Raw genomic sequence first — 21,455 nt, 5'->3', positions numbered from 1 at the left:
GGAATGCCCTGGCCGCAGTCTTACCTACGTTTAATTTATGCACAAATAGCCCGAGCAAATTATTCGCTTTGTTCCGCAAATGTTTTTCGAGTGAATTGTGTTTGGTCAGGAAAACCGGGCGGAAAAAGTGGGAAACTTTCGCCGGCGTTTCATCTTCCACTCCAATATCTATGGAGATTAACGAGAGTGTGGTGCTGGTGGTGGCTTTTCCTTTTCCACACATTTCCCGCCGCCCTTTCATTCCGACCATAATCGCCTTTTCTTGCCAGTGGCCGGCATATGCCCATCGTTAGCTGGATATCCTGGCTGTCTGGCTTTGGGTCGCAGGACCAGCAAACTGGTTACCGATTCCCCAATCCGTTTGCCCTTTGCTGGTATTTTCCAGCGAATTTTCCTTTTTGCTTTTCACACATTTAGTTGGGTTTCAGTTTTCGCCTCGACCAATTTTTTGTTCAGCAGTCACCGCTTTTTTTTTCAGCAGCTGCAGCAACAAAAGTCCATTATCCTTTTCGGCGTTATCGGTAATCAATTTCAGTGGACCATCGGAGTGCCGGAAAAAAGTTTCGGCCCTCTAGTAGCGACGGACCAACAAGAGCGGTAGTTTCGAAAGTAACAACAACAATAACAATTGTTAGTTTTGAAATATGCACGACCACCCAATCGCCACCCACCCACATGGAGCCTAACAAAAGCTTTTGAAGTGCTGTTTGCTGTTGCAGCTGTATTTCCATCACCCATGACCTACACTCGAAATTGTTGTATTGAATTTCCACACATTTAGTTAAATTAATAACAAAACTCTATATAGCTTTCATTGGAATTTTTAAAATAATTTAAAACACTCATTTCTCTTAATGATTTAAACCAGCTTTCCAGTTCCATTTATTTTGAATTAAAAAGTTTACCACATAAACTGGATTCACTGTAAAATAATTTTAACAATTTAATGATATTAAAAATAATTTCTATATAATTTCTACATCCAATTATTTTTTTTTGTATTAGAAATAACTTAATTTACTCTGTGTTTTAGATAAACATTTTGGTATTTAATTAATACAATTTTTTCTTTGTAATTATTTAAAATTTCAACGCATTCTATTTTTTTTTTGGTGCCCAAGCGAATTTGCGAGCGCATTTTGCACTGCAATTTCAGTCGCCCCAGACGAATAATTCAATTGCAATGTGGGGCAATTTTCGTTGTTGTTGCTGCTCGGTGGCGTTGCCGCTGTTGGCCAGTCACTTACATAGTTGTCGAGTTGTTGAAAGTTTGATTTTTTCTCCCCCGAACCAGCTTTTTGCCCTCGCCGTTGATGTTGCACTCGCAATTGGCTACAAATTGGCTTGTCGAATTAGGAGGGTGGGCTGAATAGAGGGGAGAGGCTAAATCAGGATTCAGCCTTGCGCTAGATTTCAGCAGCAAGTGGCTCCTAATTGAATGCGGACAGCTGCAGGAGCAGCCGAGGGATCTGCTCTCGCAAATATAATTACGTTCTCCATACACCCGTTCACTTGTCCGTTCGTACATATTTCTCCTTCTGCTCGTCAGATGAATTATGCAGATGCTCCTGCCGCTGCTGCTCCTTTTGTCTGCCTGTTCATTTCACTGCAGTCCTTTATCCTGGCCGAAGAGGATCCTAAAGGCGGCGTCGGGGGAAAGTGAAACTGTAGCTGATGCCTCTCCTCTCCTCTCGCCCCAGTGAAAAGCGCTTTTCAATTTGGCGGCTTGCCTCAACACAACTCAAACCATCTGAAATGGGCTCTCGGTTCGGCTTTCACTTTTCAATTAATTCTTGTGGCGGCCGCGCTGTGGTATTTTATGTAAGCGCTCCCCGGTTGCCATTTCAATGCCCTGAGGTTTGCCAAATGGGTTGGTTGGTTTGATTAGAAGGCAGGCAAATTATTAAAAGTGCTTTTAAGATTTTATGATATTTACAATAACTAAGTTTAAGTACTTAGATAAGTTTTTATGTCTTATAAAGACGAAAATGATATTTCTTAGCAAATTCTTAGGTGATTATAAAATCTAATATTTATCATAAAAAACAAGACAATTATTTAGGATTCATATTTTTTCATTATTATATTCAAAATAATTTGTATAAGACTTTTACTGTGAAATACAATTAGTATTTTAAATAAATAATGTGACTTAACTTTTTAAATTTGTATATTATAGTGCGATCTCTTTAGGATGTTACCTTTTCAGCATTTTTCAGAGGCCAAAACATCAGGCTCCCCTGATACGCCACCATTATTTTTGGCTCCGGCTTTTTTATGTGGGTCAGTGCGGAATTTGGCTGCTGCTCAGAGCGGCTGCCAAGCCACGTGACTATTTGGAACAATTGCAGGAGGCAGTGTCCCGGGATGGAAAAACTGGCCGAAATCCACGGCAACAATGTGGGGCGAGTGTGTCGATTAGCCAAATTGAAAATGACAAGCTGGAAGCGAACGAGAAGCGCCCGAAACTGGGCCATGGAGCAGCTCCAGCTTATTATGCTGAAGATGATGCAGTGGGGCTGTGGCTGCACCCACACCCACCCAAGGGAAGTGGGTCAACTGTTTAGCGAGTGGCTGCCAATAAGAGCGCATTGTAGGGTCGAGAGAAAAAAAAACAAAAAAGAAAAAGCAGAATAAATAAACGGGCAAAATGTATATTGGTAAATCTCAATTTCCAGCGGTCCACTCGGCGTATGAGTAATTTTCTCTAAGCGGTTTACAGAGCACCGTCCACTCCACTCCACTCCGCTGTATTTTCAGTCCGACCGACTGAGGTTCAATGCAAAATCCGATATACGATTTATTTTGGTTAACTGCACATCCAATAAACTGCAGAAAATCGGGGGAAACAGGGAGCCAAGGGGATGTGATGTGTAAATATTGACTTTTGAAAATCGAAATCGTCAAAATGTTCATAAAAGTCCAATGGAAATCGTTCAGCGCAGCAAATATTTGGCCCTGCGAGCAGACATGACTCCACATCCTGCATCCCACTCCTGGTCGATTCAGGACTTTTTCGACTGGCTCCTGCGGATGTGGATGTGCATGACCATGGCAACTTTGACCATCCAGTCAGCCTTCACTCCTCTTTCCTTTCTGACTTCAGCTTGCTGAAAATCACAGCGTATAAATAATGAAAAGCGATTTAATTTTTAACAGCTGCAGTTTGTGTGTTGTGGAATAGAGTGACGATGTGGGGTGATGGGTATGGCATCGCGTGTTTTTGGCTCGACTTCTTTCCTCCTGTCGTCGCATGCTGACCATCCTAACCCAATTCAATCCCAAATAACCATCCTGGAACGACTTAAATGCTCAAATTTCACACTTCATTTGGGCACGACTTGCAGCCATGGCAGCTGGGGATTGGAAAGGATTTGTAGGGGGTTTGGCTGGTTTCGCTGATGAAATTTCGGGCCATCAATTATGGACATTCACAGGTGGCTGCGGTTTGTGGCCAGCAGATCAAAGGTATGGGGTTTCATTGGTTATTTTTACTTGGAGGATTATTAAATTGAAAATATCTAAAATGTATATCGCATTGACTGTTTTAATAAATATTCCGATATAAATTTATACAGGTTTATATCTTCTGAATGCACGGCCATCAGTTTAACGAATATTTTTTCAATCAATATTTTGATTAATATAACTTTTTGTGGAGTAACTTTCAAAGGTGGGAAAATTAATTAACAATTTTTTTTATTCCTGTTTAAATTGATTTAAGATTAATGGATTTTATTTATAAAAACAAATATTGTCTTTTTTAAGCCGTAGTTTATATTGGTTTGACCTGGCCAGTGTTTTTTTGGTTTTTTACTTAAAGCAACTCTCTGTGATCTTCTGGCCAAACATGTTACCTTAAAACTCTTTGACTCTTTACGACCTTTGAAACTCGGCTACAATTCCCCAAACGTATTTGCTAATGACTTCTAACATATTCCCAGCAGTTGTAAGCTGGCTTTTATGGTCCTAATGTCTGGGCCATAAACGAAAGTTTTGCCATTATGTAATTTTCACATTTTCATATTTCAATTTAATGCCCCAGTTGATTGAATCGGACGCTGCACCTGAACTGCTTACAAATATGACTAAATGCCTGGTTTTTGGGGCCGTCTTAATTGCTAATAAGACTTGGTCGTTAAAGTGTAAGTGATTCATTTTCAAGTTTAAAGGCAGGGCCAACTTAGTTGCCGGTTTTCTTAGCTCCTCGGAGGGAATACGGCGAACAGCAAAGTTGACATTCATTATGGCGGGCGAAAGAGGGGAAGCGGAAGCTGCTTGGCTCGCCATTTTCTTCCATTTCCGCCATTTCATCGCCGGGACAATGGGGACAACAGTGGGGAGTGTCCTGTCCGATCCTGGAACTCCTCGTCTGCTGCCCCCCTTGGCTGGCCCCTGGCTCATCAAAAACTGTTTGAAATGAGTTTTTATTAGTTTTTGTTGCTGCCATTTTTTGCTGTCACTTGTTGTTTCCTATATTTCTCTCTGCCCCTCCCCTTTCTATGTGCTTCTGTGTGTGTGTTGTCTTTTTTTTTGCCTGTGCGTGTTAATTAAATTTCAAATGCACAAAAGAACTAACGACACGTTGAGAGGAGAAATTTCAAAGGGAACGGGGATGGATGGCGGTCGAATAATACCGAACCCATTCTCTCGTTTTAATTGCATCCATGTGTGTAAATGAAAATGTTTGCTGTGTGTTTTCCTCATATTTTCCCCCCGTTGCTGCCCCTCTGTTTTGGCATTTTTGCATTTAAGCAACACAATTTGCAACAACAAGGAGGAGAAGTGGCCGGCAAGCTCCGGCGGCAAAGATTTAGTCGGACCAACGCCAAGTTTCTGGCCATAAACTTTATTCCGGGGTTTCCTAGTAAAATGTTTTCCTCTTTGCAGCGTGTATATCCCTTTTTTTTGGCTTGTTGTTTGGCAGCATTTGTTTTGTTATGGTTTTAATTAAGTTTTAACTGGCGCTAGACCAAAAATGCACCACACCAGATCTGAGCGTCGAGCTCCTAGAATTGTTATAATTCACATGCAACACGCTGAGAAATATGTATAAATTTACTTTTATGTTGATTAGGAATTTGTTTAATTTAAATTCTTTTATTTTTGTCCAATTTTATAGATTCACTAAGACAAATTAATCGCCTTTAAATTTAGAAATTGATTTGGAGTCAATGGTGGGATTTTCTTATTTAAAATAATGTTTTTTAATTTATTAAACAATATAAAATCACTGAAAACTTAATATATAACAATAGTTCTATGTTATTTTATTCCCTATTTAATTTCCTGTGCATATGCCTGGCAAACACACAATGGAAACCGAAACCTTGCCCATGAGGCGGCTTTTAGCTTTCGGTTTCGCTTGGCCTGGCGGGATCTTTCCCGAGTTTCCCGGGAGGGAATGGGGACGAAGGGGCTATTTCGAGGCTGCTGCTGCTGACAGGCGACGGGGAAATTGATTAATGTGACTTGTAAGCGGCGCCAGATGGAAAATGGAATGGGAGCGGTTGGCGGAAGAAGGGAGCCAACCGTTGTAAACGGCCTAGAAACGTTGACTCGAAACTGCAGCAATTTGTGGCAGAAATTGTTGCGCCAAAAGTGTCACATGCAATTGTGCCCCAAGTCAGGCCCAACACTATGACAACATCTATTAGCCAAGGTTCTGCGTCCTTGGGCTGCGTTTAGTTAATAGCCTACACCATAATTAACAGCCGCCGAGCAAACAATTTCAATGTTTGCCCTGAAATGAAAAATGATTTTTGGCCTTTGTGGCCTGTTCCACGTGGCAAGGCATCATAAATTTCCCTCTCGACCCGCTCGCCGTGTTCAAAAATTTCATTATGCGAAAGTGAGTTCCGTTAATGTGTTTTCCGAGGAGGCGGCGAAGAAAATGCGGAAAACTCAGGAGGAGCTCCGGCAGACATACCAAATTATGCACAAGACAAACAGTAAACATTAACGACACGACACGAGAAAAGCGGGGGGATCTTAAACATAAGAAGGAAAGATAGAAAGTCACGTACTAAATACCGAAAAATAAAATTTACTTTTGAGACGAATTATAATAAGTGTTAAGCTAGAAAAGTTTAATTCTACTTTAAAGGTTTTATTTTAATAATTAGCAATATAAGGATTAATTTATAGCCCGTTGGCGAAGCTGCAAACAAGATAAAAACTAAACAAGATCATAAATACTGATGCTAGGAACCTTGACGTTATATTCAGAGTCTTTCAGAGTGCCACATTGAAGATAAATTTGTTTACATTGATAAATAAATTGGTTTATTTTGAAATCGATCTATAGAGACTCTTATTCCCCACAGAATATAATCTCAACAATTCGCTTTTTAACCCACTCAAATAAATATAATCTTATCAGAGTTTTAATTCTTGCGACGTAGAGTTTTAAATTTGTATTTTAGACTTTGGGAATGTGTGCACGAAACTATTTATTTTTTTTAAAACTCATTTTTCTTATGAAACAACTCATAAGTATAAATAAAATAATATTTAATTAATTTTTAAGTTGTTATAAAGACGTCTTTAAACATTGGCAACGGGGTGCCGCCTCCTACACTGAATTCTGGTGAAAAAAGAATACGATTACTTAAATACCGGATTCTGTTGCTTACGGTCTTACCGTTCCGTGATTAGTTTAATCGTACTCCGCTTGAGTACAAAGAGAACAAATATGACTACACCCAAGGCCAAGTGGTAGTAGTAGGCAAGCCAGAAGAACCATTGCCAAAAAACGTTGCCACGATAAAAGTACGGAATTAGATCCAGGACCCAAGACGTGCCCATCATCACACAGATTCGCACTAACCTAAGGTATCTGTAATATATTTAAATAGTATGAAGTGAATGAATTTCATGTTTTATAGTTATAAATCGGCAGCTCTTACGAGTTTCTGTTCGAGTTGTGGCTAGATAGTATAAACTGGGCTACATTTCGCTGTACTTTAATCAATTGAATGGCCGTGAGGGCGAACATTATCCAGTTGGCGATGGTTAAAACCAGAATTGGTCCAATGAAATATATGAGTATAGACCAGGCATTAGCTGCAAACAATATAGATATAAGTAAATATCATACAATACATCAAATATTCATAGACAGTTTAAACTTACGATTAAACCAGCACTGAAAGAAACCAATAGAAGGCGTCCACTGAGATGTAGTCAAATCTCCCAACCAATTTCGATCTATTAGAAATATAACTGCGGTTGCAAAACCTGCTAAACCGCAGACAAATGCGCTGTAGGAAACAAACAGATAACGTGGTTCATTATTATGATTGATCGCTAGCAAACCAATTCTTAGTTTATGACTGATAACAAAGAGCCAGAGAATACAGCACGTCGCAAAGAAGTATCTAGAGTAACCTGTAAGTGAAAAGGTGATTGGTATTTTGTTGGCTTTCATATTTAATTTAAATAAATAACCTGCTGTTGTGCACATCTCGTTCATTAGACTCCCATATCTGGTCAGAATCCACATAAGATGGTGTAAGGATAAGCTTACTATATAGCAGATAAAGCATTTTCCGATTATATTTCGCTTCTTATGTATAAAGACATATACTGCGATAGTGAGTGCATTGCAAATCAGGGAGATCGCGACAACTTGGGGATTATAAAAAGGTAAACTTAAATACTTTAGGATTTTAAATCTAAGTATTTATTTTACCATTAATCTCTTGGTCCGCCTTTTGCCTATTTTGATACTCGCAGGGCCTGTGTGCGACAAAATATATTTGCCTTAAATGGTCTGAAGAGAACGGATTGACATAGAGACAGAATGTGTCTGTGCTCATTGTCCACTTTTGCGACCGAAGACCAAAAGTTCCGTTCTAAAAGAATTCAATTAATAAACAAAATAAAAGGATTTTTCATAAGACAAACCTCGAACAATAAGAGCTCATCTTCCGTCAGGTCGTAAAATGCATCACAGTACTCAAACCAATCACTTTGAACGATTACGTCTTTGTTTAGATACAGTATTGTCGTAGTACCGTTCTCCAATGACATTTTCATATAGTGATTACCCGTGACAAGTTTATTTTTCGCCTTTTCACTGCACTCGCCGTCGTCTAATATTTCATTCCGGGGGCAGCAAACCCGGACACTTGGTGTTATAAGTAGTACATTTTTTGTATCAAAATTTTCACTGCTAGGAATATTTGCCCAAGACTTGTTTGGAATAAGTAGCACAAAAAGTAAAAAGAACAATTTCAGAACCATAATAAAACAGTTCCCTTTGAATTTCAAAACTCGACTGGTCCTGATAGCCGAAAATTGTAAATTTATATATCCAAAACCCAGCTGAGAAACTGATTACTCATATTCCCTGCAGAATTTAATGTTGACGCTTGGACTTTTAAAGAAATAAATATAAGTTCTCTGATAAGAGTCTTGAGAATATATTACTATAAAAGAAGTTTATGAATTAAAAACAATTCGTTTGGTTTTGTATTTCATGAGTCATATCATTTTATGAATGGACCCGTTGCAAAACTAGCACGAATGCTGATAAAATTTTGATTAAACTTAAAAACTTTAAAAAAGAAAGAGAAAAATTAAAAAAAAATTTAAATTTTAATTTTAAAAACCCATCTATATATAATTCTTTATATGAGTATTTAAGCTATATAATAGTCGTGCGATTTTTATTAAATTAAAAAAAGTATTGTATATTCAGCTTCTTCTCAAATTTATCTCACAGATTCATAGATATCTGCACAATTACATATAGAAATAATAATACTGCCCATAAAATGTCAGTGCAATATTCCATACTTTTAGTAGGTATACGCCAAAAATACAATTTGGTCTTTTCTTCTTATTGCTATTTTCCATTTATGCGAATAAATTGGTTATTCAAAAACAACCTCAATTTGCAGCTTAAAAATGTAATGCCAACACCAATTGCTGGCATACAAATGCTGTGTAAAAATAAGTTAACTGACTTCGAATTGGCTGCCTGCGCAGAGTCCTGAAACGCGAAATTTGCATATTCTGCATTAAGTCAACAGGGCGGATGGGTGTTTTCCGGGGTGCCAGAGGGAAAAGAGGAAAAACCGGCAGGGGCGAGACATTTGCTGCGTTGCTGGCGTGACATTTGTTTGGTTTTAATTTCGGTTTAAAGGTTGCCATGGCTGCCAGGATCCCAGACTCCCAATTCCCATTTCCCAGCCTCCGATCCCCCCAAAACCCTGCGGCCGATGAAGTATTCTGGGTGGACCGAACGAAACACTTGCTGTCGTCGCAACTGGTGAATGCAAAATTGAAATATTGCATGAATTGCAGGAATGCACTAAGCCATGAAGTAGCCACCCCTCCCCCTCTCTTTTCCCCTTCCAGTGCAAAATGGGCATGGCCAACACACGACGTCGTGCAACTATTTAATAAACATCAGCTGTGGATGGAGTGTCCTCTTCCCTCACTCATTTTGGCTGCGGTTGGAGTTGGAGGAGCTTTTGATGTTTCGCTCGGCTGCATTTAATAAGCTGCCGGAGCGGCAAAGGACGCACAGGGGGGCGCAGGAACAGCTGGGGGGCGTGGCCAGGTCCTTTGACTGCAAGTCAATGAGGCCGCCTCGGGGAATTCTGGGAACATTAAGCAAGAAGCCGAGAACATGCCACCTCCAGCTTTGAGATATACACTATCATTTTCGATTTTGGTACTCTTACATTTCCATCATTGATGGACAGTTTTGAAAGAGGAATTTATTTATCGCCTACTCAGTCACGAAACTCATTCTTATCGATATCAAAGCCTTGCTTCTTGACACAACAGACATCGTCTTTGTTTTTACAATGACCCACTGGTCTGACAATATAGCATTCCTCTTTGTTTAGACACGAGGCCATAAGCGAGGGTCTGGATATATAAATGTTGGTTTCGTCACAACCTGAAAAATGTTTAATATAAATAATTATTTAATATTATTTAATATTTTGTTAAAGATATAAACATACGCAAAGGCAGGTAGGTACGTTTCGCCAACATATAAACGTCATTAAAAGTAAGTAAGAAAATGAAAACGATCTGCAGGAACATTGTGAAGCAACTAAATCAAGATAGTCAAGATGCTCTTAGAATTTCTACATATTTATTAATGAACCAAGCGGTGAAAATGTAATTGGATTTGGTTATGCCAGCTTATTTAGGGCTCCATAATTTATATGCCCTTTCGATTTGTTATGCAATCTATTGGGTTCCCTGCTCGGTTTACTTGGTGAAGCAAGTGCGAGTGGAGTACAAAAGAAAAATGTTGTTTGCGAATGTTGGTAAACAAAAGGGAACAGGCGCCCTCTTGGATTTTCTGACTGCTCTGGCTGGCTGCCAGCTGCTTGTTTGGATGGGTGGGAATCCACAATAAACCAGGACCTGGAACTACGACGGCAACGGCAACGGCATCTGGAGCAGCAGCAAAAACCCAAAACTATTTGCACTCAACAGCGGCAACAAATGTGGCTGCGGTGTTGCCTTGTGCTACTTACGACTGCCATTTGATGGCAATGGCGATGGCGATGTCGATGTTTTTGCCCTGGCCCAGCAGCCAGCATCCTCGACAGGATTCCAAATACCAAAGTATTCCTCGATTCCGAGCTGTGCAAATATGAAGGCGCCTGGTGATGTGTTTACAAGTTTGTGGATTGTTGTCATTGTCGTCATCTGGCCGGGCTTTCAGCCTCAACTGGCTGTGGCTACACCCCAATCTTGGCCAGCACTCGGTGCTCAGTCTCAGCCCGCTTTTCATTACCAATTGCAGAGATCCCCCTGCCGTCCCTCAGCCCCCAAATGCAAACATCAATCAAGCTGCATTATGCAAATATTCGCTCGAAAGTTGCAACAAAAGCGCATCGAGCGGGGGAAGAAACTGAAAGACGACAAATGGGAAATCGGAAATGGGTGTGGGTTTGGGATTTGGTCTAGGGTTGGGGTACGGGTTCCGGATTGGGTTCTAGAGATTGGAGAGCAGCCTGTCAGACGTCAAAAAGCAGTTGCTATCCGTTTCACCGCCTCCCTAATATCCCATCATCCATCGCTGCTGTCAGTTGCATTACTAAGACAACAAGCAGAAGGTTCATCAGTTACACTGAAATAAAATACTGAAAGGTATTCAATACTTGGGATTTCCTTTGGTTCTAAAATGTTTATAAAATCAAAAGGAATTGTACTAATAGTAAAGCTAAACAATTGTACTCTAAGAAATAAATATATTTGAAAAAATTTTCATGATTTTATTAGTTATCTTTAATTAGTAAATTTATTAAATTAAAATGTATTAGTGATTTTAAGCCAAATTAAAAAAATGTATTTAATTTTCCCCATATCTTGCAAGCACTGTTTAAATTTTTCCAAGAAGGTATACAAAAAAGTAGAGGAAGCCAGGCCAAGACAGCTGCCAATAGTTCGACTCGGCGGGATTCGTTTCCAGGGATTCTCCGGCTCGCCGTTCGCCTGAATTAAACGATAACGAGTTTTGGCTTTCATCGCTTCATTTTGAAGCTAAAAGCAAGTGAAGGGTTGCTGGCTGCCAGCGCCAGAAAAGCCAAGAGCCAAGATGGAGGACCAGAAGAGCAGCAGGACTAAAGAACTGAAGAGCCAAAGGGCCAAAAGCCGGCTTTTGTTTATGCGTAAAGTTTCGCGACTGTGGAACTGAGCTCGAAATGTAGGGGGATTGCATTTGGCGGGCAGGATGAAATTAAAACGTCTCCAGCAATTTATGCCAACACTTTAAAGGGCAGCTCCATAGGGGATCCCCGATCCCGCACACACACACACACACACATGCATTGTATTGTATTGAAGTGCCATACAGCGAATCCATATTCCCGAATTCCATTTCATTTCCCTTTGCTAACTTTCTGCGGGAGTGGAGCTCTGGATAACTTTTTCGCTGCTGACAATAAACAAAGGCGGGGGTGGCAAATGGAAAGGAAAGGGAAAAGGAAAACAGAAATCTTCCCTGGCTTTTGGGGGCGGGGCGGCAGGAGCAGGAGGCGTGGCAAATTTCAGTTTGGCCCTCGTCTGCAGTTTGTTTAGCTGGCAACACTTTGTCGGAAACTTTGCATAAACTTTGAGTTTGGCTTTATTTTTTTGGAAAAATTTCGAGAAAAACTTTGCAAATTACTTTTACGATTTCCGAACAAAATGCAAGACATACAAGAGCAAAAATTGCCGTGTGCCGTTAATTGCAAGCAATTTGCGTTGCATTAAAAGTTAATGCCAAGTCTAAGTCCGGAAAATTCTCAGGGCTCGCCGAAATATGCGATTTAATGGCTTCGCCCAGGAAAGTTTGCAAATGATGAAACACTGTTTGGAATTAACATGCATATTTGATGCAACTTCAGCTGCAACTACAACTTCATTTCACTACGCCCCCGGGCCACGCCCACCTTTTGCATAATCCTTCAGCTGTTAAGTAGTTCTGTTGGGGAAATAAACAATTTAATTAGGCGGTACGTAGGTCCATGTGTGTCTGCGAGTGAAATCAAATATGCGTAAGCATCAGCTACAAGATTGCGGCACCCCCGCCCGAAAACCCAAAACCCAGACCCTGGAGTACTTACACATACATATCTAAACACGACGCAGGCATGCGTAATTAAATTTACATGAATTTGATATTGAGCACACAGCCCACACACCGAAATATCCTTACACACTCACACACACACGCTTGGGTGAATTGCGCGGCCTGCAATTAGCATTGCCTACTTGGCAGCGCAGAACGCAGGAAACTCAAATTTCTATTGCTTTCGAGCGCTTGGCTTGGAGTAGAATTCTAGCATTTGAATGCGTGACACACACCTACAATCGAGGTCATTGCAATAGCACTGCGGTGTATAGATTCGAAGAATTTTTTATGATTTTTGGTACCGTGTAATGAACAAGAAAAATCCTTTTAACGCATGACAATTATTTCTCATTAAAATATATAGAATTTTATATTCCCAAAGCATTTTAAAAACACCGTTTATTATAATAGATTTATATTTCGTTTCACTTAAAAATAAATTAAATAAATTAAAAATCTCTAAATATGTTGTTGCATACTTTAAGGCACCTTACTGCTGTTTTTAGGATAATATAATAAATATTTCATAAAAAGATGAACAGCAAATATCATATTGAGAAAATTGTATAACTATTTTCAGGCATTTTTTCCAACATTGTTGACCTCAGTTGTGCTACTCATGTACGTTCGAAAGTGAGACAACGTACTGACACAAATGAACTGTTGCGAAAGTTCATTCCGAAGGGAAAACTTTTGGCATTGTCTGATTCGCTGCCCCTCCCTCCTAATTGGCTGCGACCCCGCCCCCTTCCGACCACCCCTGTCGAGCCCAATGAATCTCTAATTTGGCGCATTTCAGAGTTCATAATAATTAAAATTACGCGCTGTGTGCAATGTTGTTTGTACCCGCCGTTGTTGTCCTTGTTATATGTATTATTTATGGCTTGCGAAACTTTGTCCTTGCGACTTTTGCCTTTGACTTGATGCCAACTTTTCGGTTTTCGTTCGTGGCATTCATCAACTTTTTGCGTAAACGTCAGCGATTCAGACAGGCAGTCAGAGAAAGAGGGTGAAGCGAAAGAGTTATAAATGGAGATATAAGTCAGTGCTTTTGTCACATTCCGATGCGCTAATCTGATTATGAAAAGCGTTTAATTTCTCTGAATAATTGCACTTTTCTGTGGATGCTGATTGAAAAAGTGTATATAATGTATGTATGCTAACAGCGAGTTGTTGGAAAAGCTGTTGGAAATTCTGTTTGACAAGGACACGACAACAAAAGCGGCATTTTGTTATTATTTTTGTTATTATTCCAGCTCTTGGCAATGTCAACAATTTTGCGCTTTTATCTGTTTGCACAGCAGACGGGCTCCCACTTACCTCCCTTTCCCCCTCCCCCTCTCCTCGGCCTCCGATTCAGTGTGTGTTTAACATAAAGCGATTAATTGCTTTTCATTAAACGCAGCTCGCACTCAGCCATCTCATTTGCCCACGCCGCCTTTTGCCAGCTGCGCTTATTTAACTTTTAATTTGAAGTCGCGTTGCGGCAATTTCGAAATGTGTTTACCTTGGGAAAACGACTTATGCCAGAAACTTTAGAACACTCTTGAACCAGAGCCGAATAAGATCAAGATAAAATAAGAAGAATTTAGACCAGAACACAAAATTTAGAGTATATTTAACAAAAATAATTTAGTGGCAACTTTCGGCATTTTTTAGTTATTTTTTTAAGTATCAATAATTATGATTTCTAGATTTCAACACAGATCAATTGGGAACTTAAACGCAGTAAAACTTTCCATATTTTAAATAAGAATTAATCACTAATCAGCTACACTAATTCCTTAAGACACTTTTTAACACTCAAATCCAAAATTAATCCTGAACTTAATTATTTTAAAAATTTCTCAACTCTTTGCTACTTGATTTCTCTCATAACAAGTATATTTCCCCCCATATAAAACACTTTATATAAAAACATTGTCATCAATAATTCTTATAAATTATGCACATCTTGCGTAGACCTTCGTAAATGGCCGTTAAGCAGTCTGCGCCATGAAAAATATCATTCTGAGCCAGACAGGTGGGCAAACAGTCGCTCAACTGGCAGATATTACGCCAAGGCAACGCCCAGTTTACAGTTCAAAGGTGGCTGGAGGTCAAGGCCGAGCCTACACACAGGCCCAGAATTTGAGGCAATCCTCGGCTAGACGAGTCGACAAACAGCTGGCCAAGTAATTGGCGTGGGCTTAACGGCAGGGCAATCAACCAGGCGAATATCCCTGGCCAATACCAATGCGATTACCAATATAAGCGATATATCATCTTATTTCAGCTGTCTGCTTACCAAACGCTTTTTTTATGGCCCTGCTAGAGAGCCATCGAAGGCAATAGAAACTTTACAACTTGCAGACATCTTTTGGGTCACAGACAAGAATTTTGAACTCGACTTGACTTCATTGATGGCCAAGCTGGTAGGTTCTTGTGTATGTCGGTTGGTGTTTGCATACGATGTGGAACATTGGCCCTAAGCTCCATTGGACATGGACATTGGCCATTCAAGTGGGGTTGGTTGGTTTTAGGGGTTCACAACAACAGAAGTGCATTGAAATCGAGCAAACTCTTGGCTTGAAGTTTCCGAAAAGCATTTCCTTGTCACCATCGAACTTTTCGACCCATTGTACTGATTTCGCCTGCATTTTGTACTTCTACTGCCACAGGGACCAGAGGACCAGCCTTAGCCTTGGCCCCCCGAATAAGCCATGGCTAACAGAGGTCTGTTAACAACCACGTGCTTTCCTGCAAGTTGGCGATTCTGCGCAGTGGCGGCGTTCACCTCTCTGTTCTGCTTGCTGTTCCCAGTATTTGGCCACGGTGCGTATGATTGATAAACCAAAATAAATATTTGCCAGCCTCTGCGATGCATAAAGTAAGGGCACGAAAATACTTGGGAATGGGATTGTGGTGGCTTTTTTAGGCGTTGGTCGCACGTCGTCGAGGGGTTGTGGCCCCCTTGTATAAGTTGGAGGGGGGCTATTCCTCCAAACATCTGTGTTATGGAAACAAACATACAGACTGACAGCAGTGACCTTGAGGAGGCTTTTGCATTGCCTGTGAAACAGGAGAGCGCGTGGCCCAGTGTGTTTGTGTGCGTCACGTGTAAGCAGTTTGGCTTATATACCAACTATATTTATGTAGGTATTTTCACTGGCCTCCTTGGCATTGTAAAAACCAATGGAAATTTAATTTCTCTTTGGGGCGGCATTAGCATTTTCTGGGCCCTGGGTTGTCATGGTTATTATGCTTATTATTTCAAGGACTTGGTTGCCCAGACTCAGGTGTCGATTAAAGCTGATTAACCGAAACACAGAGCAGCTGTCGTGCCAATTGCGGCTTTCCCTCTTCCACCCACAACTGCCAATGCATTGAATTACCATTTAATTGTCGAGGCAACACACCCCCACAGGATGTCTGCTGGATTTGCAACTGTCAAAGTGACAAACATGGGGCACTGCCTCCTCCATTCACCATTCATCCACTTATTTATGCCTTTTGAGCATTTGTTGTGCACTTGGAGCTCTCCACTTCTCCAGTTCTCCAGTTCGAGTCGTGTGCAGTGGCAGCCACACACATAAATTGCTTCTGACATGCTCCGTTGACTTTTATGAGCGAGGATTGTCTTTGGCCCTACTCCTAATTAGAGCCATGTCCTGGGGAGTCAAAAGGGGAGTCAGGAGGTGAGCTCCTCCATTTAACAAGCAGTCATGTCAGTGGCAGACTCCCAAAACTGCTACCGCAAAAGGAAAACTTTTGCGAAATAGAAATGTTGCAAAATATTTTGAAGCATTCGCCTTTCTCCGTTTCTTCATTTTCCCATTTTCCATTTCCCATTTTCCCCCTTGCTCTGGCACAAAACAACTTTTTGTTTCGTTCAGGTTAAATGCGCGCGAATTGTTTTTGGCCAGCCAAACTTTGTGATTTAACTTTTGAATAACCGCCAAGAGGGCGAAATGGGGAAAGCAGCGAAAGAGAGTGTGCCAAATATTTAAGTGAAATTCTTTTTCCGCTGACTCAGCAGACAAAGGATCCTGATCCTGGTGTCCTGTCGACTAGTTTGTCATTTGCGAGCGCACTTAACGACCAAATGCCAGTCAGCAGCCAGGAGCTGCTGTCCCTGAAAATTGGGATACATTTAATGCTCTTAACCTTTTTATGCAAATTACCATTTCCTATTCTATCCATTTCCGGGTTTTTTGCTCCTCTTCCCTATTCTTTAGTCACATTTGCGACTAGGAGAACAAACAGGGATTCTGCTGTGGTCTCAACTTTTAGCCCAGCTGCTAATCAACCTGTTTGCTTAGGCCGCTGGGGAGTTTGTCCAGGATTTTTTAATTAATGCACACATGCGGCGTATACGTAATGCGGGCAAGATCAACCACAGAGCCAATTAAAATATATTTAAATTATTTCCCTTTTGTGGCACTAACATGTTTACAAAGGGGAAATCACTAGGAAAAATGTATCTAACTAATTTATTTTTAATACACTTGATTTATCATTTCTTTAAAAGTGCACACACAATATTTTTGCAACTTTATGAAAACGAAAGTGTGCAAACTAAAGCCTTTAGATTTCCATATAAATTTATTTTTCTAGTTTATTTGCATCTCACAAGTAAAGTTGGCCCCGCTTATCCCGTGCTTCGCTTTATGGAAAAGTTATGAAAAATATAAATTTGAAAGCACCAACGAAGTAGCCTGTTGTGGTCAGCAAAAGTGGAAGTGGGGGGGCCAAGGCGCCTCGTGGTTGACCGACAATTTATTACAATCACGTCAGAACTCATTTGAATGGCCGCCATCCCAGCCGCAGTTGCCGGTCGTAAATCAGATGCTGCACTGCAGCTGATAATGCCGAAAGTGGGGCGGGAATTAAGTTGCGAACTGGGCGGGAGTCTAGCTCCACTGTGGGCGAGCTGCTCAATTGAATTGGCCGCCGACTTCTGGCCAAAAAACGAACGATCCAAAGGAGCAGGATGCGCTGCTCGCTTTTTCGGCTTTCAGTTTTTCAGTTTTCATTTTTCAGTTTCTGGGTCAAAGGCAAATGGGTCAGACGCGGAGGAGCCCACGATGGAAGGCCGTATAAATCACAGCGAAAGTTGCCGAAAATGAAAAGTGAAAATTGCTTAAATTTTATTTCACCCAAGGCCTCTGCCTCGTAAAAAGGATGTATTAAAGCAACCAATTTTAGCATTCTGAAAATAATTGCATTAAAAAATGTTTTAATTTACTGAGAACTTTAATTGATTAATGAAAGATTAAAGTTATTTATTGTAAAAGTGCAATAGGCTGGGCTTTAAGATCAATTTAACTTCAAGATTGACCTTCTATTTGTTTTATTTACTTCCCTGTCTTCTAGATTTGATGGAGTCGAAGGTAATATGATGCCAAGTTGGGGACTAAAATGTAATTAAATTTCTTTGTATTGCCATAAATTTTTGAAATGATTTTCTATTATTGTATTAATCTTTGACATCTTTAGTTTTTTTTTTAAATCCGTTCTAGTATGCAAAACAAGTTCTGTGCCAACAATTAAAACATAAATGAGACTCTCAAAACCCGCTACATATTGTATGATTAATGATGGAGCACTGCAAGTGGTTCCCTAGTGGGTTGCAAGCTCAAGATCAAGATCATTGGGCTCCTATGCCATGGCTGCAACATGACTTGGCTAGATCCGAGACAGTGCCTATATAAACTGGGCTTCGGTTGGCTTAAATTCATCAGTTACTTGGAAGTCACTACCAGTTACGGATATCCAGATCATCATGCGCTTTACTCTGCTCGCTATCTTCCTCTTCGGAGTGATCTTTGCCGTTGTATCCGCCGGTGGAAATGGCGGTGGGGGTGGAGGCCAAGGAGGCTGGCAGAAGAATGGAGGAGGAGGTGGTGGTGGCCAAGGAGGCTGGCAGCAAGGAGGAGGAGGAGGAGGCGGTGGCCAGAAGCATGGAGGCGGCGGAGGCGGCCAAGGAGGCTGGCAGAAGGGCGGTGGAGGCGGCGGCGGTGGCAAGCACGGAGGTGGAAATGGCGGTGGTGGCAAGCATGGAGGCGGCGGCGGTGGAGGTGGTGGTGGAAAGCATGGAGGTGGCGGCTGGTAAATCCTGAAGATCCCTCAACAAACCAATGAAGATACTCTAGCCACTCTCTACGATCTGATGCAGTATGCCAAACTAAATTCTTTGGCAATGCTGTTCTCCTAACAGCAAAGCCTCTTTCCTTACCTTTTTTCTATTCTCAATTGTATTAATCACACAGTATTGAGTTCTGTAGTGTTGAAACTAAATAAATAATATTTTCTTGCAAATCGAAAAGCACAATTTTTAATGGGGCTGGTTTGAAGTCTGAAATCCTATTTTCCGCACCTAAAAAATCATGATCATGGCATTCACATATTTTTTTATTTTTATTTCAACCATTTTTCGCAAAATAATAATCAAAGGGAAATCAACTATTGGGCTTGTGTTTATATAGTTGGAAAAATAATAATTGTCTTAAAATGATATATCTAACATTAAGTTTCAGCTGAAGTTCCCCCAAAAATAAACATTTTAAATAAGTAAACGCTAAGATAAAAACCTTTATCCAGACCTTGCTGGCCACTCAAGGGAACCTGCATAAAGCTGCACAAATTGACTTGTTTATGCGATAATTTCGTGGAGAAACTCCAACAATTCGATTATTTAGTGATTTCGGAGGATTTTCTAAGACTGCCAGGGGACAAAGAAAGGGCAAGGGAATAAAGGGGAAAGGCACTAAAATTGAATGGCCTGGGCAGCTCACAGCTGTTTGCAGCTTCACATGCCTCGGAAAATAAAACAAGATTTATTTAGTTGGCCCGGCATTAACTGTTGCCCCTTTGTTATGGCCAAGATGCCCCTTCCTTAACCGACAGAAACTCTTCTATAACGACTTTGTATTCATGTGTGCGTGTGTTCCGAAGGAGCCAGCACATAAAACTCAGATGGGTTTTCTTTTCATTAAAAGCGGATTTACGCACACACAAAGTGGAGAAAGGTGGAGAAGGAAGAAGGACGTAGGACGAAGGAGAAGGAAGTGAGAGCAGCTTATTGCACAATAAACACGAACCCCAGCCAACCACCACACATGCACACAAATTATGAGGCTGGCCAGGCGAAGAAAAGTTCCCTCGATGCTCAGATGCTGACTCAGCTCCCAGAAGTTTCACTCCTTAGTCACAGAAAAAAAAAATACAATGTATTTTGTCATAATAAAATCATATATTATAACATTTTATCAAATCAGAAATTGTAAAATTACATATCAATATCAATATTATTTTAAGCTTATCTTTAATCTAATATGAATTATTTTTTAAGTCGTAAAATGTGTAAATATTAATTTCTGTGTATGATTTTCATTTTCTATTAAAAGGTAACTAATCTGATAAAGTATTGACCTCATAAGTTTAAGTGTGGAAGAATTTGTCAACGGATTATACTTTTTAGCAGTAGTTCAGTGAAACTTAAACCTACAAATTATAAATTTTTCCCTCGTGAACTAAAAACCATTCAATGTTCATTTTAATAACATATCTGTTTTTTTTTCTTTGTATAGAAGAGAGTTTAATAATATTATAATTTGCCCAAAAAGAATTTAATATTCTCAGTGTAAAAAACGAAGGCGATAACGAATCCACAAAGGCAGTGGGGATATGTGGGGAGCCTTTAGCCTTTGTGTGCGTGTGCTAGTCGTCAACTGGTCAATGTTGTCACAGACGAATGTCAACAAGAGATAAGCCATTCATTTTATTCATTCATTCAGGGCCAGCCGCCCAGCTCCCTCCCCGAACATCCCCCGATCTCCGTCTTTGGCAGTTAACTATTCCGTAATTTGAGACTTGTTTGCTGTCACTCGAGACGAAAATAATCGACTTTGCCACGCCGTCTTCTTTTGCCGTATCGCAATCTTCGAGGAATTTCGGTCGCGACTTGTCTCAGATTTCGTGGGCAAAGACCGAGTAAATAAAAACACGTATACGCAAGGGCAGCTTTGTGGTCCGAAGGATTGAATACCCTGAAGGATACGTCAATTATCGTGACCATTGGTTTACATAAGCTGTGTATATATATTTTTATGTAAGCGTATTTTCCGTAAGATAAGCCCAATCGATTCGTGGAGTAAGCTGTCTGCAGCAGATGAAAGTTACCCCATGTTGATTTTAATGAATGGATGGGATTTCTGTAAGTTTTATTCGTATTTTTACTTTGTCCCGAAACCGTTTGATGCTGTTATGTAATTTAAGGACAATATTTTACCGAAGATTTTACATATTTTCCCCCCTTAACCATAATTAAATTTCGCCTTAGCTACCCCAAATTGCAATACAATTTTCCAGGGCATAAGAAGCGAAAGCCCAGTTGTGATATTTTTTGTGCCATGGCTTGAATGATTATTTTTGTGTGTGCTTCTGCTCGGGCGGCTGATGTGCGAAAGAAACCCAAAGTCCTTTGCTAATTATGCCACAGAGTTTTGCTGTTGACTTTGCCCTGCTCTTGGAAATAAATGATAGGATGCTTGGTCAGCTCATTCACATCCTGGCCATGTTTGTTGACCATTTCTTGGGCTTTTGGCCATTTGCCCGAGACAAAACAAATGTTGCTGCATCCGGAGCAGAGTCCTTCTGCCGTTTGCCCGGCTGTCTGGCTAAATGGCTGTACGTCTGGCTCGGCCTTACACATGTACCGAGTCCGAGTTCGTCCTGCGGCGACCGCCTCCAGTTTTTCTGTGTGTCCACGCCAAATGCATTTTTCAACTGCTGACCAGGACACCAGCTCCTGCTCCAGCACTGAGAGGAAATTTTTGATTAAAATTAATAATTGTGAAATAGAAATACTTATATTATTAGG

General features: G+C 40.5%; 4 protein-coding genes across 4 annotated transcripts; 2 read left to right on the top strand and 2 right to left on the bottom strand.

The window, feature by feature from the left end:
* Positions 1–6,639: 6,639 nt before the first annotated feature.
* On the bottom strand, positions 6,640–7,751 carry LOC138912872 (probable G-protein coupled receptor Mth-like 6). The gene is made up of 5 exons (XM_070214450.1): positions 7,694–7,751; positions 7,450–7,629; positions 7,135–7,389; positions 6,909–7,065; positions 6,640–6,838 (listed from the first exon to the last, which is right to left on the bottom strand). Exons 2-5 carry the CDS (start codon positions 7,502–7,504, stop codon positions 6,640–6,642), a joined length of 666 nt encoding a protein of 221 aa, XP_070070551.1. The 5' UTR covers positions 7,505–7,629; positions 7,694–7,751.
* A 1,922-nt stretch (positions 7,752–9,673) lies between these two features.
* Positions 9,674–10,110, bottom strand: Sfp77F (Seminal fluid protein 77F). The gene is made up of 2 exons (XM_017149948.3): positions 9,984–10,110; positions 9,674–9,916 (listed from the first exon to the last, which is right to left on the bottom strand). The coding sequence occupies exons 1-2, from the start codon at positions 10,063–10,065 to the stop codon at positions 9,747–9,749; spliced, it is 252 nt and encodes an 83-aa protein (XP_017005437.2). The 5' UTR covers positions 10,066–10,110; the 3' UTR covers positions 9,674–9,746.
* Positions 10,111–10,334: 224 nt separating this feature from the next.
* Positions 10,335–11,236, top strand: LOC108063014 (uncharacterized; the record flags this gene model as incomplete). Its single annotated transcript, XM_017149936.3, is given in 3 exon segments — positions 10,335–10,420; positions 10,422–10,554; positions 10,557–11,236. Coding segments are annotated over 3 exon segments (294 nt in total), but the record flags the coding sequence as incomplete, so codon positions are not given.
* Positions 11,237–18,356: 7,120 nt separating this feature from the next.
* LOC108063035 (rRNA 2'-O-methyltransferase fibrillarin) lies at positions 18,357–18,686 on the top strand. The gene has a single exon (XM_017149962.3). The coding sequence runs from the start codon at positions 18,357–18,359 to the stop codon at positions 18,684–18,686; it is 330 nt and encodes a 109-aa protein (XP_017005451.2).
* The last annotated feature ends 2,769 nt before the right edge of the window (positions 18,687–21,455 follow it).

The sequence above is a fragment of the Drosophila takahashii genome, chromosome 3L (genome assembly GCF_030179915.1).
Source record: "Drosophila takahashii strain IR98-3 E-12201 chromosome 3L, DtakHiC1v2, whole genome shotgun sequence".
Classification (NCBI taxonomy): Eukaryota; Metazoa; Arthropoda; class Insecta; order Diptera; family Drosophilidae; genus Drosophila; species Drosophila takahashii.
This window is presented reverse-complemented; position numbering and strand designations above follow the sequence as displayed.

What these genes read in the sequence shown, in the direction of transcription:
- LOC138912872 (XM_070214450.1), bottom strand. Translation starts at nt 7,504, where the DNA reads ATGTGGATTCTGACCAGATATGGGAGTCTAATGAACGAGATGTGCACA. An exon ending in CGAGATGTGCACAACAGCAG is followed by an intron (nt 7,390 to 7,449) that starts GTTATTTATTTA and finishes TTTCACTTACAG; the next exon opens with GTTACTCTAGATACTTCTTT. An exon ending in CTTTCAGTGCTGGTTTAATC is followed by an intron (nt 7,066 to 7,134) that starts GTAAGTTTAAAC and finishes TATTGTTTGCAG; the next exon opens with CTAATGCCTGGTCTATACTC.
- Sfp77F (XM_017149948.3), bottom strand. Translation starts at nt 10,065, where the DNA reads ATGTTCCTGCAGATCGTTTTCATTTTCTTACTTACTTTTAATGACGTT. An exon ending in ACGTACCTACCTGCCTTTGC is followed by an intron (nt 9,917 to 9,983) that starts GTATGTTTATAT and finishes AACATTTTTCAG; the next exon opens with GTTGTGACGAAACCAACATT.
- LOC108063035 (XM_017149962.3), top strand. Translation starts at nt 18,357, where the DNA reads ATGCGCTTTACTCTGCTCGCTATCTTCCTCTTCGGAGTGATCTTTGCC.